The sequence below is a fragment of the Enoplosus armatus genome, chromosome 16, assembly GCF_043641665.1.
Source record: "Enoplosus armatus isolate fEnoArm2 chromosome 16, fEnoArm2.hap1, whole genome shotgun sequence".
Taxonomy (NCBI): Eukaryota; Metazoa; Chordata; class Actinopteri; order Centrarchiformes; family Enoplosidae; genus Enoplosus; species Enoplosus armatus.
Genome location: NC_092195.1, coordinates 12,158,157 through 12,178,301, shown reverse-complemented (window position 1 = coordinate 12,178,301; position 20,145 = coordinate 12,158,157). Strand labels below are relative to the sequence as shown.

Sequence of the window (20,145 nt, the reverse complement as noted above, 5' to 3'; positions counted from 1 at the left end):
TCTTTGAAAAGAGTATCTGATCCAATCCATAAGGGATGAAGCAGAGACCTTTCAGCTGTCAGTGTGCACATCATACTTTCAACAAAATCTGACAAACACTACAGCGTCTTGCTATGCCTCTCCCCACAGCTCTGAGCTCAGGCAATATTTAACCATATTTTGGAAAAACTATTTTTGGAACATACTATCACAAGGACTGACAGTAAAGAGGTGGTTTACCAAGATATTTTTTTTCTGCTGTGAAACTTCCCACCGCTGTAACTGACATGTAGTTGAACCTGACCACAGCTGCCATTCTTAATAATTTATAAACTACACAGCCTTCAGGGGGTGAGTGTTTGCTCTCAAAGGATAGATTTTAGGAAACCTTACTTTAAAAGGATAGGCAAATCTATCTTAACGCAACACTCACATGTAATTTGTGTGTTGAAGGAGTTACAGGTTGCTGTAATAAAGTGTAGAAAAAAGTGCAGTTTTCTGCCAAAACTAATATGCTAAGAATTGCCAAATCAAGTGAGTACCTTTGTATTGCAGGCACGTATAGATTTATTGTCAGGGTTTTGTCACGGCAACAAACCTATATGTGACTGCCAGGATGTATCTCCAACACCTTGGCTAGAAACACTGTCTGAAGAAGCGCAAAGAGGGAATTTTGTACTAAAAAGGCCATTATTTGGCTTTTGTCCCCCAGTTCTTACATTGTGGATTGTAGCTGCTTTTTGAGGGCATCACTTCATGGCCTGTATAAGAGGGGCCATGATTACAGCAACCCTGAACTCTTTCAATGTACTTATGGGAATGTGCATGTTGCACTGAGATAGACTGAACCTATCCTGATGTGAGACCAGCCCTCACATACAGTTTGCTGCAAATAAGACAAAGTGCAGTACTCTGGGGAGCAAAACTGTATGCTTACATTTTCATATAACAAAAAATAAAACTACAATCTGTTTTGTATTTTTAGGTCAACAATCATAATCACACACTCTTGGAGGGGGGAAAAAAACACTTCTGATGCCATAAAAAATAATAACATAAACATGTACCTCCACTGCAAGTCCACCTCCCCTGAAACTCATTCTGGTTGCAGTGTAGCAAATAGTGCAAATTGATTAAGATTTCAGTCCACAGGACCACATTTTATCACCATATTTAGCCAAGCAGGTGATATCCACTGCTTGTTTTATTTTTGTAGCTGATAAACCGTTGATGTATCTCAGAAAGAAACTCTGTACCTGGTAATTATTGCATGTGACACATTTAACAATCATTTGCATATGCTGTGTATGGACCTGTGATGTGACTTCATGTTTCCCTTCTGACCTTTTTCTTCTGGGAGGGCTTCGGAGGCTCCACAATCTGCTCAGACTTCTCTGCAAGAAGATTGAAAAGGTAAAAGAAGAATTTTGTATTTAGAACCATCTCCCTGTAAAACCTTTTGAACATAGACATAAAATACAGTATGTGCTTGAAAGAAATGTATGTGAACGTAGTGAAATGGAATAAACAGGTATAAATAAGTATTACTACACTGAACATTTATTTATTTGCTGTTGAAACCTACTCTGAGAGGAGGATATGTTGGGATTCGGCTTTTTGGAGGCCAGCACAGGAGGCTCTTTGGGTTCTGTATTGACCAGGGGCGCTGTGTTCGCCATCTGCAATGAAACAAATGCAATTATAGGGAGATGCCTACAACCATTTGATGTGAATATGTACAAATAAAATAGAACAGTTTAATACTTTTGTGCAAGGTATTCATCTGACAGCTTGATTTAGTATTTTCTTGCCTGAGCCTCAGATGCAGCCTCCTCTTCTGTTTTCTTCTTCTTTTTCCTCTTCCTCTTGGATTTGGCTGCTCCACCAGAGGGATCCTCAGTGTCCTTTTCATCCTCTGATACCTGCTTTAACAAAAACAGACAGTTCTGGTAACAGTGATGTCCATAGCAGAAAGAAATCTGGAGGTACTTTGTGGATCAAAGACATTCTGTTGCTGCTTTTCCTATTTTGGCATTTTGCTTCTTTAATAACCAAGACAACATAATCCGGAAAGTAAAAAGTCTTCTAAAATGTTATGAAGACTTTCAGGCCTTGCATAGAGATAATTTACAAATGTCTAACAGGTGTAAGGAGCCATGTGTCAGTGAAACCTTGTTGTGGACAGGCTGTTCCTTCACTGGAGGCGCTGGAGTCACCAACACAGGAGGCTCTTCATAGTTTCCCCAGTGCTCAACAGGGGCATTCCAGTCGGAGCTGGGGTCCACTGCTGTCATCCCATCTACAAAGATTCACATCGACAGGATGGCAGTTAGACAAAACATTACAAATTCAAACGTATATGCATGTCTATATAATGTATACTTTTGCATCCCCCAAAATCAAAATGAATACATTTAATTTTAAGATTTTTTAAGACTTGGGATTCATCTCACAACATCATTGGCAGCTTTGAATTATTTCTTTTCAATGATCCGCAGTTATTTAGAAGGGTGTGTTATGTTGAATGGGTTCCTGAAATACTCACTGGATCCAGACCATTCATCATCAACATCAAGGTGGCTCGCCCACCGCATCTCAATTGAATTTGATATCGGATCTAAAAGAGACAGAAGGTGATTGAGGGAGAGAGGGAGGTAAAAAAGAAGAAGAAGTAAATTAGCCATTAGTGCTGGAAAACAAACAAACACTGGAAGCTGTTGAAATCAAGTGGAAAAACTACATCATACATTCTTTGGATTACACATCCTGGAAAGTAGTGTGGCTTGTGACAGGGTGATAAAGCTGGCAGTTAATCACAGTACAGACCTGTGGTGTTTGGTCCCAGCATGGAGAAGGACACAGGGTTGAGGTCAGTCTTTATCCGGCCGTCAATGCCACTCCATGCTGCTGGCGAGAGCAGACAGAAACACAGATTATATGGCTGGAATGCTGTTTTCCAGTGGCCCTTAGATCTGGCAACATCGTACAAGTTCTACTTATGTCTACACTCAGACATCGAGGACTACCTTCCTATCTTCCTAGAACAGATGTGCTGCCATTCATTCAGTTACAGTACAAAAACACCTTCCACGGTCTTAAAAATCGATTTAATCTCTGTAAATACGAGGCCTTAATTAGGTTTTCTCAAAGAGTATCATCATTTCATTGCTCCAAATTTCAGTGCTTTCATATGTCAGCTGCATTGTGTTTTGCTCTCGTTTACAGTCAATCACTTGACATCCAGGAGGAGGACAAGGGTCTTTGCCAGAAAATAACCCCTCAGGATGTGTCGCCTTATAAAATTAAGCCTTTTTATTTTGGGTGTCTTTGTTGAGCCAGCAGCTGCTAACATAGCCACTTAACAAATGTTATCTTAAGTTTTAACAATTCCACTCCTACTCATTTTTAATTTGTCTTGCAATACCACTTTTGCTCAGCAGATGGCTCACTTGGACAGTCTTTAAAATGATTACAATCTCCGTGAAATTAAAACCAAGAATAATCTTATTTGTTTTTTTTTTTTCATTTTAGCAGTCAAAATGGCAGTGTTTAATGTTACTGTAGCCTGTCTTGACTTTATAGCAATGTGAACAATTATGAAATAGCTGTATAGACACAAATTATATTGTATGAAGAAATATTGCTTGTAGATTATGCTGTGTCCACTAACAATATTTATATTTGTGGTGTAAAAAAGTCTACGCAGGTTGAGGTGGTACCTGGCGTCTCTTGCGCCCAGGACTGACGCTTAGGTGGGGCCCTGTGATGTGTAGCTGTGGTAATGGCACTCCACTTGGTTCCCTCCATAGTACCCATTGACCAAGCTCCACCATTGACTGAAGGCTCCTCTCTCCAGCTGGATGACACTGAGGAGATGGAAGCTGGGGGAAGACAGGGAGTCAGACTGGCTGCTTTGTCAACTAGTGACAACCTTCAGTCTAGCAAATTCTGTATTTTAAAGTTAACAAAAACACTGATTTTAACAGGCTTGTTCAGTTACTACACACAGGGAGACATATTTACGTATATCTTCCATTTCATCTTGACATTAGACAAAGCTTTACTCAGGAAAATAAAGAAAAAAGAAAAAGCAAACTATTAAATTGTTTTCCCATCTCAATCACACAAAATAATGGTTAAGCTTCGTCTTTACCAGCTCCACTGGCTGCACCCGCCTTTCCTGTGGTTCTTGAATGCAGTGACTCTGAAAATATATGGGGAAAGAAATATGGTTGACTAACATGCGATATCACTTGATCATTTTTGTTTAAGCTTAAGTGAACTGTTCACATCAAGGTGCTACATATATGTTTAGCTCTGTCAACAGTTTATGTTAAATAAATGTTCAGGCCCAAGCCTTAGATTACTTCTCTGGCTTTGAGTGTCACACCAAATCCCCACATTCTAACATGTGCTAGATGAATACCATGGTTTCCTCTGTTCTTCTTGGTGTTGGTAGGTGCTGTGGCTACAGGTGCCTCCACATTGGTCTTTGGAGACTCCACCCCTCCTGGGCTGCCAGAGTCCTCAGGGCCCTTGTCCTTCCTGCGCTGCTGCTTCTTCTCTCGGTTACTGACTTTGGTCTCCCACGCACCTGGTGGAGACAAAAAACAACATCAAATGCAATACTGAAAACATGAGGGGCATGTACTGGAAAAAACTAAACAGTCCGTTTGAAAACGAGAAGTTAGTATGAAATTTCCCCAACCACAATTGAGTCTTACCATCATCGGGTTCCTTCCCATCATTTGTAGACACATGCTGGACTGGTTTCACATCCGTCTTGGTTTTCTTCTTGCTCTTTTTCACCTGCACTGAGGCCTGTACCTCATGCACCTGTGGATACAGATAAATAAAAGTTATATTTAAGTTAAGTATGGGGTTAAAAGTTACACCATTTGAAATCGTGTAACTTTGCTGTCCTTTGAAGCCATGCCACACTGGCAAATCTGATAAGAAATGACTGGGGTTTCAGCAATATTTCACCAACAACAAAACTGTCATATAATACATAAGAAAACCAACAACCACCAACAGATTCGGGCCCCCTTAATTTGAGCAGCAGTTGCTCAAACATACCTTCTCGGTTCTGATCTGCGGGGCTCGCTTGGAAACTGTCTCAGTCATTTTAACTTCCTCCTGAGCTACAGCCACTGGTTGTCCATTGGATTGAGTCTTCTGGGGGAGAAAGACAGACATCACATAAACATCAAAACAGGATCCATTAGGTGGTGGTTACCTTTACATGATTGGTTACATCTGACACCAGACTTTTGGCTGTGGATTGAACAGCTAACGCAGTCCTGAATTTATTGAGAGTTAAACATTACTGACTGAATAACAGCTTTACAGCAGTAAACCTTGTTCGCAGATGTGTGAAAACCATGCCATTTCCACGTTATAAGCACAGTTCAGACTAATCGCACATATGAAGGCAACCAGTATGCTTCAGGTGTCATATAAATTAACGTTAGGTTAAGTGTTGGCTAACGATTGCTATTGTTTTACTTAGCTAGCATTAACGATCATTAACGGCTTGTCCGTTTGCTCTACACACAGCTAGTATGTATATTTAGTTAACTGGTTTATTTTTTGTCATTTTGTAAGTGGGGCACATGACATATGTCCCTAAATAGCTTAATTTCTGTTGCGTAAACAAAGTGACCTGTAACGTTAAAGCTAAAGATAGCGTTAGTTAATTCATGGTGTACGTTAAGAGTTAGGAGATGGCCATGTTGGCTAATTAACGTTGAACGGCTTTCATTGATAAATTAACAATGGGATAAATGCGCTGAGTTAACACTTTTGTTTGACATTAATTGTTTCTCGACACACCAATGATTAGACGCACTTCTTCTAATTGATCCACCGTGATTCAGCAGCTCGTTAACGGTACCTTTTCAAGCGTTTTCTTTTTGTTCCTCTTCTTCTGTTCTTCTGGTTTGGCAGCTTTAGCAACATTGGCCTTGTTAGGCTCACCGCTGCCTTGGGTGACCGGGGATCCCCGCTTTTTCCCGACGAGTAGACCGCCACAGACTGCGGCCCAGGACAGACAGAGTAGCAGCAGCAGACCCACCGCGGCCGTAGAAAGGATGACCCACGTCGGGTACAACTCGGGCTTCAGACCCAAATCCACCCCGAACTGAGCCTGAACATATCCTTGTCCCGAAGACAGGACCTCCTTCAAACGGCTGGAAAGCAGTTCGGCTTTTTCCAGCGCAAAACCTTGAAAGTCCCCAGCCATCTTTGCAAATCGCTAAAACACTGGCTAACTGTTAGCTATCATTGCCAGCATCCGTATGCTAACGGAGGAGTGGCTAATCTAATCTGACCGTTTGGAGAAAGTCGGTAAAACTACAATTCACAGTATACAAATACTGCTTTATTCTGACTGTTTGAAAATCAGTAATGTTTGCTACATTCGGGGATTTAGCCATATCTAAATCATGTAGTTAAACCATATTTATTGTAACTAGTCCCCCACATTTCAAAACAAGGCTGCTGAATGAAGTTGTCTCTCTGAGGGCTGTACGAACAGATCCTCACAAATGCAATTTATTTACATTAATGAAATAATTGTGATTTTACAAAACATTTTATTGTACATTAAAAGATTATAAAAACAGTTCACCATAGAAGCCGGCAGCCATAACTGCAGACTCAATAAAATATATTCTAGATATGAACCATCTTGTCCAATGAGGTACAGAATAATAATATCCCCTCACTCAATGTTTATTTTAGAACAAAACTCAGGTCATGTGCGTGTTTTCTGGCATGTCGAGGCCAAAAGCCGCCATGAGAAGCACCTGAAGGGTCCATTTTTTCAACCTATTCCACTTTTCAAACTATTTGCTTGCTAATTAACTAAACTTGGGATGCTAATTAACTAAAGGTGTGATTCTCAACCCCCGTTGTCAAAGAGTTTTTGTTATCAATAGCTGCTTAAAAACGTAATGTCATCGCAGTTTCAGAAGTCTGCATCCAGAGTGAATTCACCGTCCATCATGCTTGACATAACTCCAAATCTCTGATACTCCGCTACGCGTTTCTCAAAGAAGTTGGTTTTCCCCTCTAGTGAAATGGACTCCATGAAGTCAAATGGATTCTCAACTTGGTATACCTTGGATTAAAGGAGAGAAAATAAAGTTTCACACTATTACAAACAGCAAACAAAACACATCTTGATGTTATTACATTAAATTTCTTTAAAACACAACATAAAGGGTAATGACAATTTGGCTTTAATTGTATCTATTTTATGATCATTTAAATTAGAATTACCTTGGCCAGTCCGAGGTCAGCGAGAAGCCGATCGGCCACAAACTCAATGTACTGCTTCATCAGACAACAGTTAATTCCAATGAGATCCACTGGCAAGGCCTCTGTCAGAAACTCCTGCAACACCAAACTTATGTTTATTTATTTACAGAACTAGGCCTATCAAAATTTTGGTCTTTCAAAAGATAATAGGCTGTCAAGCTGCTGTTGATTTATTGCAATGGGAGTCAGTATAGACAAAGTAAACCATTAAAAACAAGCAGAGATATACTACAACAAGCATATTCTCTCCAACACTAGCTGACCTGCTCAATGCTAACAGCTTTGGTGATGATGTCCTTCACCCGGTCCTCTGATGGCTTCTTTACCAGGTAGCTGTACAGCAGGCAGGCAAAGGTACAGTGCAGGCCCTATGAAAAACATCACATACACATGTCAGAATAGTTGATACCAAAACAGAGAAGAACAGACATTAACTGTATTCACACGCAAACTGTGACCCTATTTACTACTATTTTACTGACCAAACATTGCAACCTGAGATCAAACATAAGTCCGCTTCCCCAATTTTGTACACCACTGTATTGTATTCCGGCTGCGCTCAAAATTTGATCTCACCTCATCCCTGCTAATCAGCTCGTTGGAGTAGGTAAGGCCGGGCATTAGTCCTCTTTTCTTGAGCCAATAGATGGCAGCGAATGAGCCGGAGAAGAAGATGCCCTCCACTGCTGCAAAAGCCACAATTCGCTCCCCTGAGGTCAAAAAGTGTAAAAACTACTATTAACCACAGATATATAGAAAGCTCCTCTGGGCGAGAGTTTCTCATTATTATGTGATTTACAATATGATGTTTTGAATGTTGTATATTCCTTACCAAATGTCGATTTGCTGTCATTTATCCACTGGAGGGCCCAGTCTGCTTTTCGCCTCACACAAGGCATCGTCTGAGTGGCGTTAAATAAGTAGTCCCTGCCAATTAATTAAAAAACGACTTGCATTACTTGCTCTAAACATATAGCCTCAGCATAACAAATACAATACCTATGAAAAGTATTCACTCCCTTGCACTTTTTTGTTTTATTGAGACAAAAAAGAAGATAACATATCATAAAACATATCTATCTAAATCAAGTACAAAACATAAGACACAAAATAGTGGAAGGCTTGTGAAGGTAGAGAGTAAAATGAATGCAGCAAAATACACATTGTAAAACAATAAAACATTGAGTTCATATTCTTTTTGTAAATAGCCTCTTGATGCAGAGTGTTGTCTTCCTAGTCTGTAGGTACATCAAAGCCGCTGCAGCTGGGAATGCAACAGAAATCCCCACAAAGTGGTGTAGACTTAGCCTGTGATGAACAGGTGCAAGTCTTACAGTTTGTTTTGAAGATATGAGATCTGGGGAGAATTTGTCTGTATATGGTTATGCGCTTGCTCCAAAGGCAGTGAGGCGCATAATCTTTACCATCTAACCATTACAATCTGTAGCAATTATTTATACCAATTGGATGCAACAATTTTGATGTATCAGTCTGGTTTCATATTGGGTATTTTTCCCGCTAAAACTGTTTTGAGCAAAACTATCCAGCTGTTGTTCGTTAGGCCACAAAATAACTAGAGCTCATCTAAATTGCAATAAATATACAAAATTCACCTTTCACATGTGACCTGCTTGCATGAAAGTTTAGTCAGAGCCACTGAGCATTAGAAGTGAGGAAGCAAAGCAAACCTCTCCTTCAGGTCCCTGATGTAAGTGTTGATGAGCATGCTGTACATCTCTGAATGAACAGTCTCTATAAGGATCTGGAAGCTGTAGAAGGAGCGTGCTTCAGGGACCTGCACCTCCTGGCAGAACCTCTGCACCTGTTAGAAAAGACAGAAACACAAATACAAAGCACATTATTTTATGTAAACGTATCATCTTCAGCTATCACAAAATTGAAACTAAATCTGACTTTGACAATGAAACAATTGGCTCACACAGGGTAAAGCTAGGACACATGTAGTCACACACAGTGAGGCTGCCATTTATGTATGCTATCAAACACATCCAGTATGACGTTCAGACATCCCTCTGGCCCCTCTCACCAGGTTCTCGTTGACGATACCATCACTTGCGGCAAAGAAGGCAAGAACATGGGAGATGAAGTGTTTTTCATCAGGTTTCAAACGGTCCCAGTGTGCCAAGTCCTTGGATAGATCAACCTGAAAGACACAACATCAACAGTACACCTGTCTGTCTCATAGATTGTTCATTTTTTTCCAGTGATGATAGGCTGTGGTGGACGACTGTTTCTTCAGTTTTGGTGGAGGGCTGCAACATATACAGTATGTCTTTGTGGGAACCAACCTGTATCACTCAGTATCAATTTTTTTTTTAATGTGTGGCATTTGTGCAAATTGTAATTTGTTTTACTTCAGAGGTATTTCATTTACCACAAATAGACTGATACTGCAGTTCAGATGTATTTTCATCAGAATACATCTGGTCAGTAAAACTTTATTTTGTAAACATTCAGTACATGTCATGTTTTATCCCTTCAGCCAGCTGGTGAACTACTAAAATGACTATATTTATTCGGTAGAGTAAATCTGAAACCTACCTCCTCCACCGTCCAGAAAGAGGCCTGGGCCTGTTTGTACATCCTCCAGATGTCTGGGTACTGGATGGGGAAGATGACAAACCTTCTGGGGTTTTCCCGGAGTAAAGGTTCTTCCTCTGTCTCTGAACCATGTTGGCAGTCTGGGTCTTTATCTTTGAAGCCATTCTACAAGTAGCCAGAGCCCAATAAGGAAACAGTAAGTAAACATTGTTAAAATTAGGTTCTACGTTTTGCATTCTAGTGAGTTAAACAACTGTTTGAACGGATTGTGCCTTTAATTACAAATTAGGCTACTGCGTAGGGATGGGAATTCCGGCTCTTTTTAGTGAGCCGGATCATTTGGCTCAACTCACCAAGAAGAGCCAGCTCTTTCGGCTCCCAAACGGCTCTTCATTTTACCACTTATACCTTCTATAATCCAGCCAAATTTAGCGCTGTTTTGACTTATGATTTGTATGTGTACACATATATCACTTAAATTATTAAATACATCCTTTGTACTTAAGTATTCAAAAGTAAAAATTACATTTTCTCATATTGTAGGAAAGCTCCACTGGCTAGGAAATTTGCGAATAATATGGGGTGTCTTGTCAGGACACGGGAGGCAGGGATATGCTTTAAATGGTTTATTTCTGAAGCAGGCACTTTAAAGGCAGATGCACAGGCACTTAATAGAAATCGCTACAGTAGGTGTGGTTTTGCTGTCATTGCCGCACACGAACTGTGTTAAACGAGCTCAATCAGCTGTTTTGCCGTCTCCGTGGATCGCGGGTGAGAAGTGGGAAAACGAAACTTAACTCTACCTGCAGACTGGTGCGAGCCGTGTGCAGAGGGCGTTGCCTAACAACGATGTAAGCATCATTGTGCGAGCCTTTGGCACAAATATCAATAATCGTCATATCATTCTGCCTTGTATTACTTTACAAAAAAAACCCCGGCTCGGTCGCGGGCGGGAGCCGGCTCCCATCGTACACTTAAAAGAGCCGGCTCCCATCGTTCGCGACCGACACATCACTACTACTGCGCTTGCGCATTAACTCGTTGCATCCATAACAAAAGGCATGTCGCATTTAAATGTCCAATATAAGGCTTTCTATTTAATTGAAGAAGTTATTTTAATTGCTAGCCATTATTTTGTCACGTCAACAGTTTAAAATTGTTTAACTATATCCTCTCGACAGCCCCCTACGCCGTCACGAACAGTTAGCTAGCTTACGTTACATGAGCAGACAAGGACAGTTCACAGTCGAAATGTTGGCCGACAGCTTTACATTTACAATACCCTATATTCATATAACCAAGAGTTTGACTTGAAGCTGAGACGCCTCCATTTATCTGGAGGTCTCGGGGTGAGGTTGACAAACATACTGACATTAAAGCACAGAGCTGAATGATTATTTTAACGTTACTCCCCCCCCCCCAGATACAATTCACACAGTAGCTGTATTGAAACTGCTTACCGATTCTTTAAGACCAGATTGCCGATCTATATTCATTAGATCCATTTCCTGAGGGTTTTTTTTCACCGTCGGTGTCACTGAGTTTCGCTCCTCTAGCTGGTACTCCGTGCCATAACCTTGTGTGAATGCGGCTTCAGCTTTGTTGGTTATTAAACGAACACCCACACAGAGGGATGTAGCGCCTCTAGTGCTCATACACGACACACGCTATAAATTAATTACGCAACATTACCTAGTAAAACGACAGCAATCCTGGAAACTACGCTCTCACTTTCTGATGAAACCTACTCACTTCTCCCTCAGTATAAGTCATCATACTGCAGGCTGTGTCATGGAGAAAAATGAGTAAAACAAGAAAATACAGCCATTTGGCAAAAAAAGGGAACAAGTACAGTAATTCAGACTAATAAATTCTTTTATTGGACAGGAATGTAATTTGACATCTCTAATACAAATACCATGCTCATAAGTGTATTGTAAACATGGAGGAACTTTGCATATAATTCCTTGTGTTTTCAATGACAGCATGACCATGGTGTGAATTCAGAGCTGGATGTCAATGTGTGTGAGCCAACAAATCCAGATCGCTACACTGGTATGTTGTGTATCCCCAACCGGAACACATCATTTGTGCAAGCCCATGCGCAGTTTTGGGACTTGAGCATAAACACTTGATGAAAGGCCATTGGTGGATCATCATCTACCTGTTGCAGGAAAAGTGTTGGAAATATTTGTGAGCACAATGATGAGAAAGCATAAATGGTAATGTTAGCTAAGGCAGAAATGTACTATATATTTTTTTAACCATAAATGCAATATTCATGATAAAACAAGGTGACTTTACTGGAAGACAAGGGGGTTTGAGGTATAAGAAAAACTTGTATGGAAAGTTGTATATCTTTGGATCTGGGACCTGTACCACATAACGAGATTAGTGGGTTAGACAGCTATCTTTGGACTTAACTTTTGGGTTTTCCTGTATCACAAAGCCTGCTCACTTTTAACCAGGTTAGATCACCATGGTAACATATGCTGCACTGCTAACCTGCTCCTGAAGAAGTTAGGTTACAGGACAAACTGACCATAGACTGTACAGTCTGAAGGGACACTTTGTGGGTTCACTCTGGTTTTAAAACAGAGCTTCGAGGTTATTTTAATTGCACAAAGGTTCTTTCATCCTGACAGTGTTGATGCTTTATACTCTTACTCCTTCACTGCAGCTAAGAATGACATGACGCGACTTTGTGATAAGTGGAAATAAAAAATATACCCTCTGTTGTCTTTTATAAGAAAAATAATTCACATACTGTTAATTAGCTCCCATGAGTATAAATGCAACATTTTGGTCAGCATCAAGCATCAACTTCTTTCTTCTCTATGCTTTGGCAGCAGAGACAGCCTTACATTACTTTTAACAATTTTATGCGCATCACATATTCATCATCAGACAAAAAACTAAAAGTAATCACTATACTGAAGACACATCTAATAAATACCACACTTAACCATATAGCCTTAACCTTACTTTTAATATTTGGAAATTATTGCTAGTGTTCCTACAGCATCTTTCGCCATTCTAGTTATGTGATTGTATTAATTTCATCTCGCTGAATATCACTTTTTACTGTCACTTTAACCAAATTTCATACTTGTAGTATGAAAGTATGAAGTACTTCAGTCATGGTTCTGATGATGTTGCTTGTAATAAAACAACTCTGCCTCTTCCACATGAACACACTCATAGCTGGATTGGAAAACCCAGAGTTAACAGATGATGAAGCTTTGTGATACCAGTTAGCTAGGGGAGCCAATGTTAGGCTCAGTGAAGCCAGGTAACCCAAAGAGAGCCAGACTAAGCTGAACTGAGTGATACAGGACCCAGGTGCAGACCTAAGGTTATCAATGAAATTTCAACAGGTTACCTGTAACTGTCCAAACACCATGATGAGGATACAACTATCTATCGTGGGCTGGAAGTCTTGTTCAGTGATAATGTGCTTAATACGCTTGAAAGGCAAGTTCTGTGGATTGGAAACAACAGTATTAATGGAAAGTACAATAACACACACAAACATAAAAAGACGCTTGAACTGGAAGCTGCCAGTGAACGGCTATGTTCCTTTTTTCTTTGCTACTACTAACCTGTTTGGGAAGCCTACTTTTTCCACATTAATTTGAGTATTGTGATTAATACAACCTGAGTAAAAAGAGATACTTACTACTAATTTGCCAGCAATGGCTTCTCTCCCTTGAAAAGGTGATCCTTCCCACGTCAAACAGGCGTCAGCAGACTAAGAAAAGAAAAGTATGTTTACATCAAATGCATGCACACAATTTATATTTTTAACCATGCCTCATAGCATTTCCAACAGTAACTTCAACTGTGAATGTCAAGTGTGATGGAATTTGGTTTGTCAGTGTTGACACCAAATGTTGATGCTGCACACTTACACTACACACAAAACAGGCAATAATTAAATGGGCACTGAACAAACTTACATATAGGTTACCCAGTCCCGTCCTGTTGGTATTGTCAAACTGGTTGTAATATTCTTGGACAAAGCCCTCTCCAATCTTTTGCCATATTACTTTCTCGCAAGCCATGTGTGAAGCTTTGGATCTGGAAAAGGGAATAGTCTCATCATTAGCAGTCAGCCAAAGTTGCAGTAGACTGCAGGCTGTTCACTGAACTCATGTTGACACTTTATAAACACATTCCCAAAACATAACATTTTCTCTGGTCACTCCAGTAATTTAAACACACCACATATGTAAAAATATACAGTATGTGTATGGTATATGGAACGAATGGAAGGAGGTCTACGCTTTTATTAAACAAAAAGCTGCCCGTCATTCTATTAGTTACACAATCATAACTTCACTGATGATAGAGAAAAGCTCACACTGAAGTCTTGGCCCATTTTGATAGAATCCATTGATAAAGGAAAAACATGAATTTGTGTGGATGAGGCCACGAAAACATTTCTTAATTGAAAGAGTCTAAAAGTGCAGAAAAGTCTATTCTGGTGCAGGTTAACTTAATGAGAATCCATGGACCCCCACGACGTCCTTTGACCATACATTTAGCACTCTGCTAAAGTTAATGATTACAATGTAGGTAGGACGACTGGATTCAAGTATAAGACCAGTACAACTCAATATGAATGCATAGTTTTGGCAAGCTTTACAGTCTGTGGACACTTTTAATTGCGTTTTCACGCAGACGGTAGAAAAGGATGAAATTAATAAGAAAACTATGGAAACTCTACCTCAATAACTTGCTTGTTGAATATATAAACACTAGGAGAGATATATTTTATTATATATATATATATATTCATATTTTACAGATTAATCCCATCTCCTGCTGAGGGATATAACGCTATGAAAAAAAAGCTAGAAAAACTTATAACCTCCTTTATGTAAATTAGTGTCCAAGTTCTCCATCGGTTGCAACGGTAAGAAAGATTACAGCAATGACAAAAATACAAATGTATATCGCTGAATTTGAACTAGCTAATAGTGCAATGAGGTGTCAGGACGTCGAGGTGTAACGGTAACGTTAACGCTGTTTTCTGTAACGTTAACGTTAACGTTAAGAAACGTCTGGCCCAAGTCACATTGATTTTAATGTTGACGGAGGCTCGATAGAGATTAGAGACCGATTGAGTCAGAAGTCACACCCGAGCTAGTCTTGGGCTTGTGGAGGTTAGCTTCTAAAGCGGGTGTTAAAAAGAAAACTAACCACAAACGACTGTTCAACATCGAGAGCAACCGCCATAAGTTATCCGGTAACGTAGCGGTGGGTTCATTTATGGCTACCGTTAGCTCACAAGAGTGGCTTTCCCCGGAAACGCTTCAATAATCTTTGTCTCTAATTTATCTTAGTTAGATTCGTCTCCACGAAACCATGTTATTACAAATTGGCAAGTTATTGTTGAGACGCACTTAACTCAAAAACAATATTTTACCGTGTCCGTAAGTTTTTGCTTACTTTTTCAATCAGCGGGCGAGTCCGCGTGGAGAGACAAATCCAGTCAAACGGAGGATGATGGGGTTCCCGCTTCCTCCGAGTCATGACAAAGTTATGACGTTACTTGCAAACTGGCCAATGAAGTCCAAGAGTGTTGATATTTTTTTCCCTGTGTTCAGCCTGTCAGGAACTCTTCCTCCCCGACTGTGTGCCACCACTTAAAATGCATCCATGATCCATACCTCCAACAAGCTCAACCCCCGATACAGATGGTTGGAATTTAGCCCTGCCAATCCATGTAAAGGAGGCGGGATTTGTGTGCATACTACAGGGAACGGCTGCCTGAAAAACTGAACCCAGGGAAAGGTCTCACGGGCATTTAAGGGAGGTAAACTGAAACTAAATACCATTTTGAAAAGATAAGTCTGGGGGGTGGTCAAGCAACACAGAATTTGTCTCAAAAAAATCTTTTAATGATTATTTTAAAAACGTAAATCAAAATCATCCTGTAAATGAAACATCTTTATTTCTAACTATTTTGGCAAGTAATTAATCAAATAATGAATCATAGCTGTAACCATTGTTGATTAAACCTTATTGGATGGGTAAAGTTCACATCACATCTCTAAGGTACAGTTGTCTCCCAAGGACAAGATCCAAAGTTTCTCCAGTTATTGTTACAAAACTCAATCACAGCTACATCCCTGGCCCAAACTTTGATTCATCAGATAGTCTGACTTGTGAAACTAACTTGTCTATAGTGTGCTTTTATTGAAAAGGTGCCATCAAAGATGTAGCCCCATATCAATGACGCAACTGTCATCCATAGCCAGTAACATCAGGCTAGCAATAAAGTGAATATATTGAAATGGAAGACATTAAATGCTTAACTGGAGATTGATATTGCTTGGGGAGAGTGATAAGACATTAGAAATACAGATTAATTCATAACAGCGTGCAGGTCTTTACAAACACCAGTAACAAGAATGTAATTTATAAAAAAGCTGGGTTAATTATTCATGTAATACATTTTAAGATTACAGCTCCTCCTACCTTCTTTACAGTGTCCTATTGGCTAGTGGGATGACTTTGTCCTCCTGACTTGTCACAAATCCAATATCTGACATTGTTTTCTAACTAGTGAAAACAAGACTGCCAGAAATAAGACCCATTTAGGCACTTTTAAAATCATTTTGCTACAGTTCAGTGCTTGTTGCTGCCAGGAAAATGACACTCAAAAATGCAGAATGTCTTGCGCTTGACTTCCAGTGACTTGTTCAGAAAGGCTACTATTGCTTTGTTGAGGCCACTGCACCAATAGATCCTCTTGCAATGGATGGCAGTACAAGTTGTCTCTACAGTTTCACCCAACAGGCCTCTGAGGTTAGAACCAAGTTATGTGTTAAATGTTCTAGCACGTCACTGTTCTGGCTGTGATGTGAAATAATCATCTGTCCGGAACACGCTGGGGATCTCTTGACGCTGATGTGGTGCTGGTCTCCTTGGACTGGCTGGTTTCTGTGAGTGAACAGACACAAAATGAATCTTAATTATCCGATAGCACTGCCTTGACTACAACTACAACAACTGCTGTGCAGAATTTTAAATGTTTATTGGAAAAGAGTCTCTGTTCAACTCAGTGGCACAAAACACAGTTTCACACCACAATTCACTCATTATTTCATGATTGTTAATACAAGAACACATAAAATTCATAGGCAAATGTAAAACTATAAATTCACAAGCACACAAAAGGAGCTCTCACATTTAAGAAGCCTGGGACGCTCATTGTGCGGAGGATCTTCTTGAAAGCACCAGGTAGTGTCCCTAGTTCTCCCTCTGCCTGCGTCACCTGCTCCTCCATCGCATTGACATTGGCTCCCACCATCTTTACAAAGGCCTGCAGGCACACCAGAATAACATAGCAAACAGCTGATAAAATTGAGATTCTTTTCAACATTATTTTAGACAAACTTCATTCAAGACAGTTCAACATCACACTGATATAAATCTAAAGGTTTCACAAGCCCTTGCAGGAATTTGGTTACTTGTGCAAGCAAAGAATCTATCTTTCATCTTTAAAAGGTTTTAACTTTAGTTTTATCACATTTAAAAGAGGCGGCAGATGAGGGAACTCGAAAAGACATTTGAAATAACTGAATTGAAAAATGTTCAAGAGAATTAGATAGAATTAGAAGTAATAAAGACAGCCTTTCAGATGAGGAATGAAACAGTTACAAAAAACAACTTCCAATTCTTATGTTACTCGGTGGGTGTGAAACATTATTAGGACTTGAAAACAGGAACATACTGCACTCCTAGACCAGTGGTTACTTCTATTATTGGAAGTGGAAATGGTCGGCCAATGTTTTACTTTGTTCATATTATCTCTATTAATATCTATATTTCGCTTAGTTAATTATGAATCAAATCCTGTTTACATAACCTTACATCATAGGCTTCATGCCATTTCAGAAGTTTGCAGTCTGCTTTGAAGACTCCATTCACTGGATCAAGCATACAGTACAAAAACACCAAACTAAATATTTTGTATGAAGTAGTATTAACCCTTTCAACCTTGCAAAGTTAAAATGATCACTTACTTCTAACTTATCAATTCTTCTGTAGATTTGTCTCATTTCATCAGACTTCTGCTGGATTTGAGGTAGGTTTTCATTCACTATCTGGGAGGTATCATTACGGATCTAGAGGGATAACACAAAAGGATGTGAGACACAAATATGCATGTAATTCAATAGAAATTAGACATAGTGCATTGATAATCATTTACGGTGTCATAGCCTGACTTCGCTTACCATATCCAGCATTCCAACAAACTCATCTACTCTCGTCAGCATTTCTTCCAAGCTCTTCTCCAAGCACAGGATCTAGAGAAGAAATCATTAAAAGAAAAAGCTGAAAATGTTACACACACTATTTCAAAACCAAAGCTACATCAAGTACATCAAGTGCATCAAATGACCGATGCCAGCCTAGGACTTATGTGAGATTTTCTGTGCACTTCAAATTCAGTCCCACACACCAATTACAGCTGGAATTTAAAAGAAAGCCTTTAAATTGTGTCAGCAGAGACCACGGGGCCAAAACACAGGGGCCTTTGTCTTGCCAGCTTCTTTATGAATTGCCTGGTATCACGAATATCCAGTTAATGTCAACTCAGGAGTGACAGCAGTCTGGTCAGTCATCATCAGTAAAGAAATACCTATCAATATCAAGAACTTCATGGAGTACCCCTTTAAAAGTGTCTTTTATTTTTGTAAATTTCCTATAGTTACTGTTAAGGTGCTTAAACTTGTAAAATGGCATTAAATATGGTAAAAGATGCATAATGACTTGTTCAGGACTCAAAACTACAAACTTTAGGTCTTGGACTTGTCTCGCCTTGTGCTGTCTGTTTTTATGGTGTTAACTATAACACTTTTATTATCGTGAAGCACTTTTTGACCTTGCTCTGTGAAAGGTGCTATACTCAATGAACTTATTCCAGTTTTGACAAGGGTCTTAACTCATCCCAGTAAATCAGCATAGGTGCTGTCAACCAATCACGTCAACCTCAGTGTCGCCTAGCAACCACTTTACTTAGCCGTTGGTCAAGAACTGCATTGCCCGTTAGCTGACGCGATTTAACTATTAGCTAAGTATATTGCAGTAACACATATGTGAGCTACGCTACAGCTACTTTATAAACAAAGAGCTAACGTTAACTTAGCACGTTAGTTGCGACCAGCACACACCTCTTCTCCAGCTGTCGCCCTGATGTAGGAGGAGTAGCTGAGGGCGGTGTGTCTCAGGACCTCGTCGTCCTGCTCTGGGTAGTGCTGGTCGGTTGTCCCGGGCTCTGCTGCTTCGTTGAGGCTCGGGCTTCGAGTGATAACGTTAGCTGCTGCGCCAAAGCTGGGGCTCTGCGACACGGTACCGCTGCTGAGGATTTCGCTCACCATGGACAGACTACTCGCACTCTGGGAAACAATGCCGCTGTCCCTGCTTATCTCAGCGCTGGACTCCTCCAGGGGAGACAGCAGGCCCACCCTGTCTACTCGGTGATGGTCCATGTCGCCTGTCTTTCTGATCTAGTAGCTACTGCCGTGTTTTGCCTTGTCAACTGACTAGATCACGTGTGTTATGCAGCCGATGGTGGCTCATGAGGGTCATAGCATTGTAGCGCACAATAAAGCGTTGAAAACTTGAGCCCTTTACTTTGTAGCCCACTTTACTATATTGTAAATGCTCAGTACATGTATAATTGAAGTCAAAGCAAAAACAAAAGGCATATTTCCAAACCTTAAATAAAACACAGAATGATTGTAGCGAATCGACTGACATGATAATGTTCATCATAGGTTGTCAAAAAAGATGTCAAATGAATAATCAAACAAATGCAAATGCAAACAATTTCTTTTTGAAACAGCAAAGGCACAACATTATGGTGATATGTCTGATCATTTTGAAAAAGTATGATTTAAAAATGCCTGTAACATTTCATGGCATACCATGTCGTTGCAATCTCGGCCAGCAGATGGCAGCCAGAGTTACTGCATGGTGATGGACTTCTGTGGTCTGCACAAGGCTGATGTAGAGGTATAAACTATGGCAATGGTTAAAATGCATTTATCACAACATACAAAGTATCGCTATAGATTGGATGAGCTGTCAAATCCGTTTATTTGGAGAGAAGATGCAGAAATGAATTACCCTCAATATAAAATATACATTTGGACATGGTCAGGTAAAAGAGGACATTTAAGTGATGTTTTTGCACTCAAGAATTAGATTTTTAGATTAGATGAGTTTTTAGATATAATCTTTAACAAGACTTTGTCACATTTT

General features: G+C 39.9%; 4 protein-coding genes across 4 annotated transcripts; all 4 read right to left on the bottom strand.

Annotated features, from left to right (window-relative positions):
* Positions 1-799: 799 nt before the first annotated feature.
* mtdha (metadherin a) lies at positions 800-6,223 on the bottom strand. The gene is made up of 12 exons (XM_070922241.1): positions 5,876-6,223; positions 5,059-5,157; positions 4,704-4,815; positions 4,406-4,573; positions 4,133-4,183; positions 3,699-3,845; positions 2,806-2,886; positions 2,525-2,596; positions 2,151-2,278; positions 1,791-1,901; positions 1,565-1,658; positions 800-1,373 (listed from the first exon to the last, which is right to left on the bottom strand). Exons 1-12 carry the CDS (start codon positions 6,221-6,223, stop codon positions 1,306-1,308), a joined length of 1,479 nt encoding a protein of 492 aa, XP_070778342.1. The 3' UTR covers positions 800-1,305.
* Positions 6,224-6,465: 242 nt separating this feature from the next.
* Positions 6,466-11,450, bottom strand: rrm2b (ribonucleotide reductase M2 b). The gene is made up of 9 exons (XM_070921528.1): positions 11,325-11,450; positions 9,865-10,029; positions 9,350-9,466; positions 8,991-9,124; positions 8,135-8,229; positions 7,879-8,012; positions 7,566-7,670; positions 7,264-7,377; positions 6,466-7,102 (listed from the first exon to the last, which is right to left on the bottom strand). Exons 1-9 carry the CDS (start codon positions 11,367-11,369, stop codon positions 6,950-6,952), a joined length of 1,062 nt encoding a protein of 353 aa, XP_070777629.1. The 5' UTR covers positions 11,370-11,450; the 3' UTR covers positions 6,466-6,949.
* A 279-nt stretch (positions 11,451-11,729) lies between these two features.
* On the bottom strand, positions 11,730-15,379 carry LOC139298985 (nuclear transport factor 2-like). The gene is made up of 5 exons (XM_070921817.1): positions 15,319-15,379; positions 13,824-13,944; positions 13,544-13,615; positions 13,247-13,345; positions 11,730-12,028 (listed from the first exon to the last, which is right to left on the bottom strand). Exons 2-5 carry the CDS (start codon positions 13,926-13,928, stop codon positions 11,912-11,914), a joined length of 393 nt encoding a protein of 130 aa, XP_070777918.1. The 5' UTR covers positions 13,929-13,944; positions 15,319-15,379; the 3' UTR covers positions 11,730-11,911.
* A 426-nt stretch (positions 15,380-15,805) lies between these two features.
* bloc1s4 (biogenesis of lysosomal organelles complex-1, subunit 4, cappuccino) lies at positions 15,806-19,370 on the bottom strand. The gene is made up of 5 exons (XM_070922065.1): positions 19,053-19,370; positions 18,114-18,185; positions 17,901-18,002; positions 17,063-17,197; positions 15,806-16,815 (listed from the first exon to the last, which is right to left on the bottom strand). The coding sequence occupies exons 1-5, from the start codon at positions 19,368-19,370 to the stop codon at positions 16,717-16,719; spliced, it is 726 nt and encodes a 241-aa protein (XP_070778166.1). The 3' UTR covers positions 15,806-16,716.
* Positions 19,371-20,145: the final 775 nt, after the last annotated feature.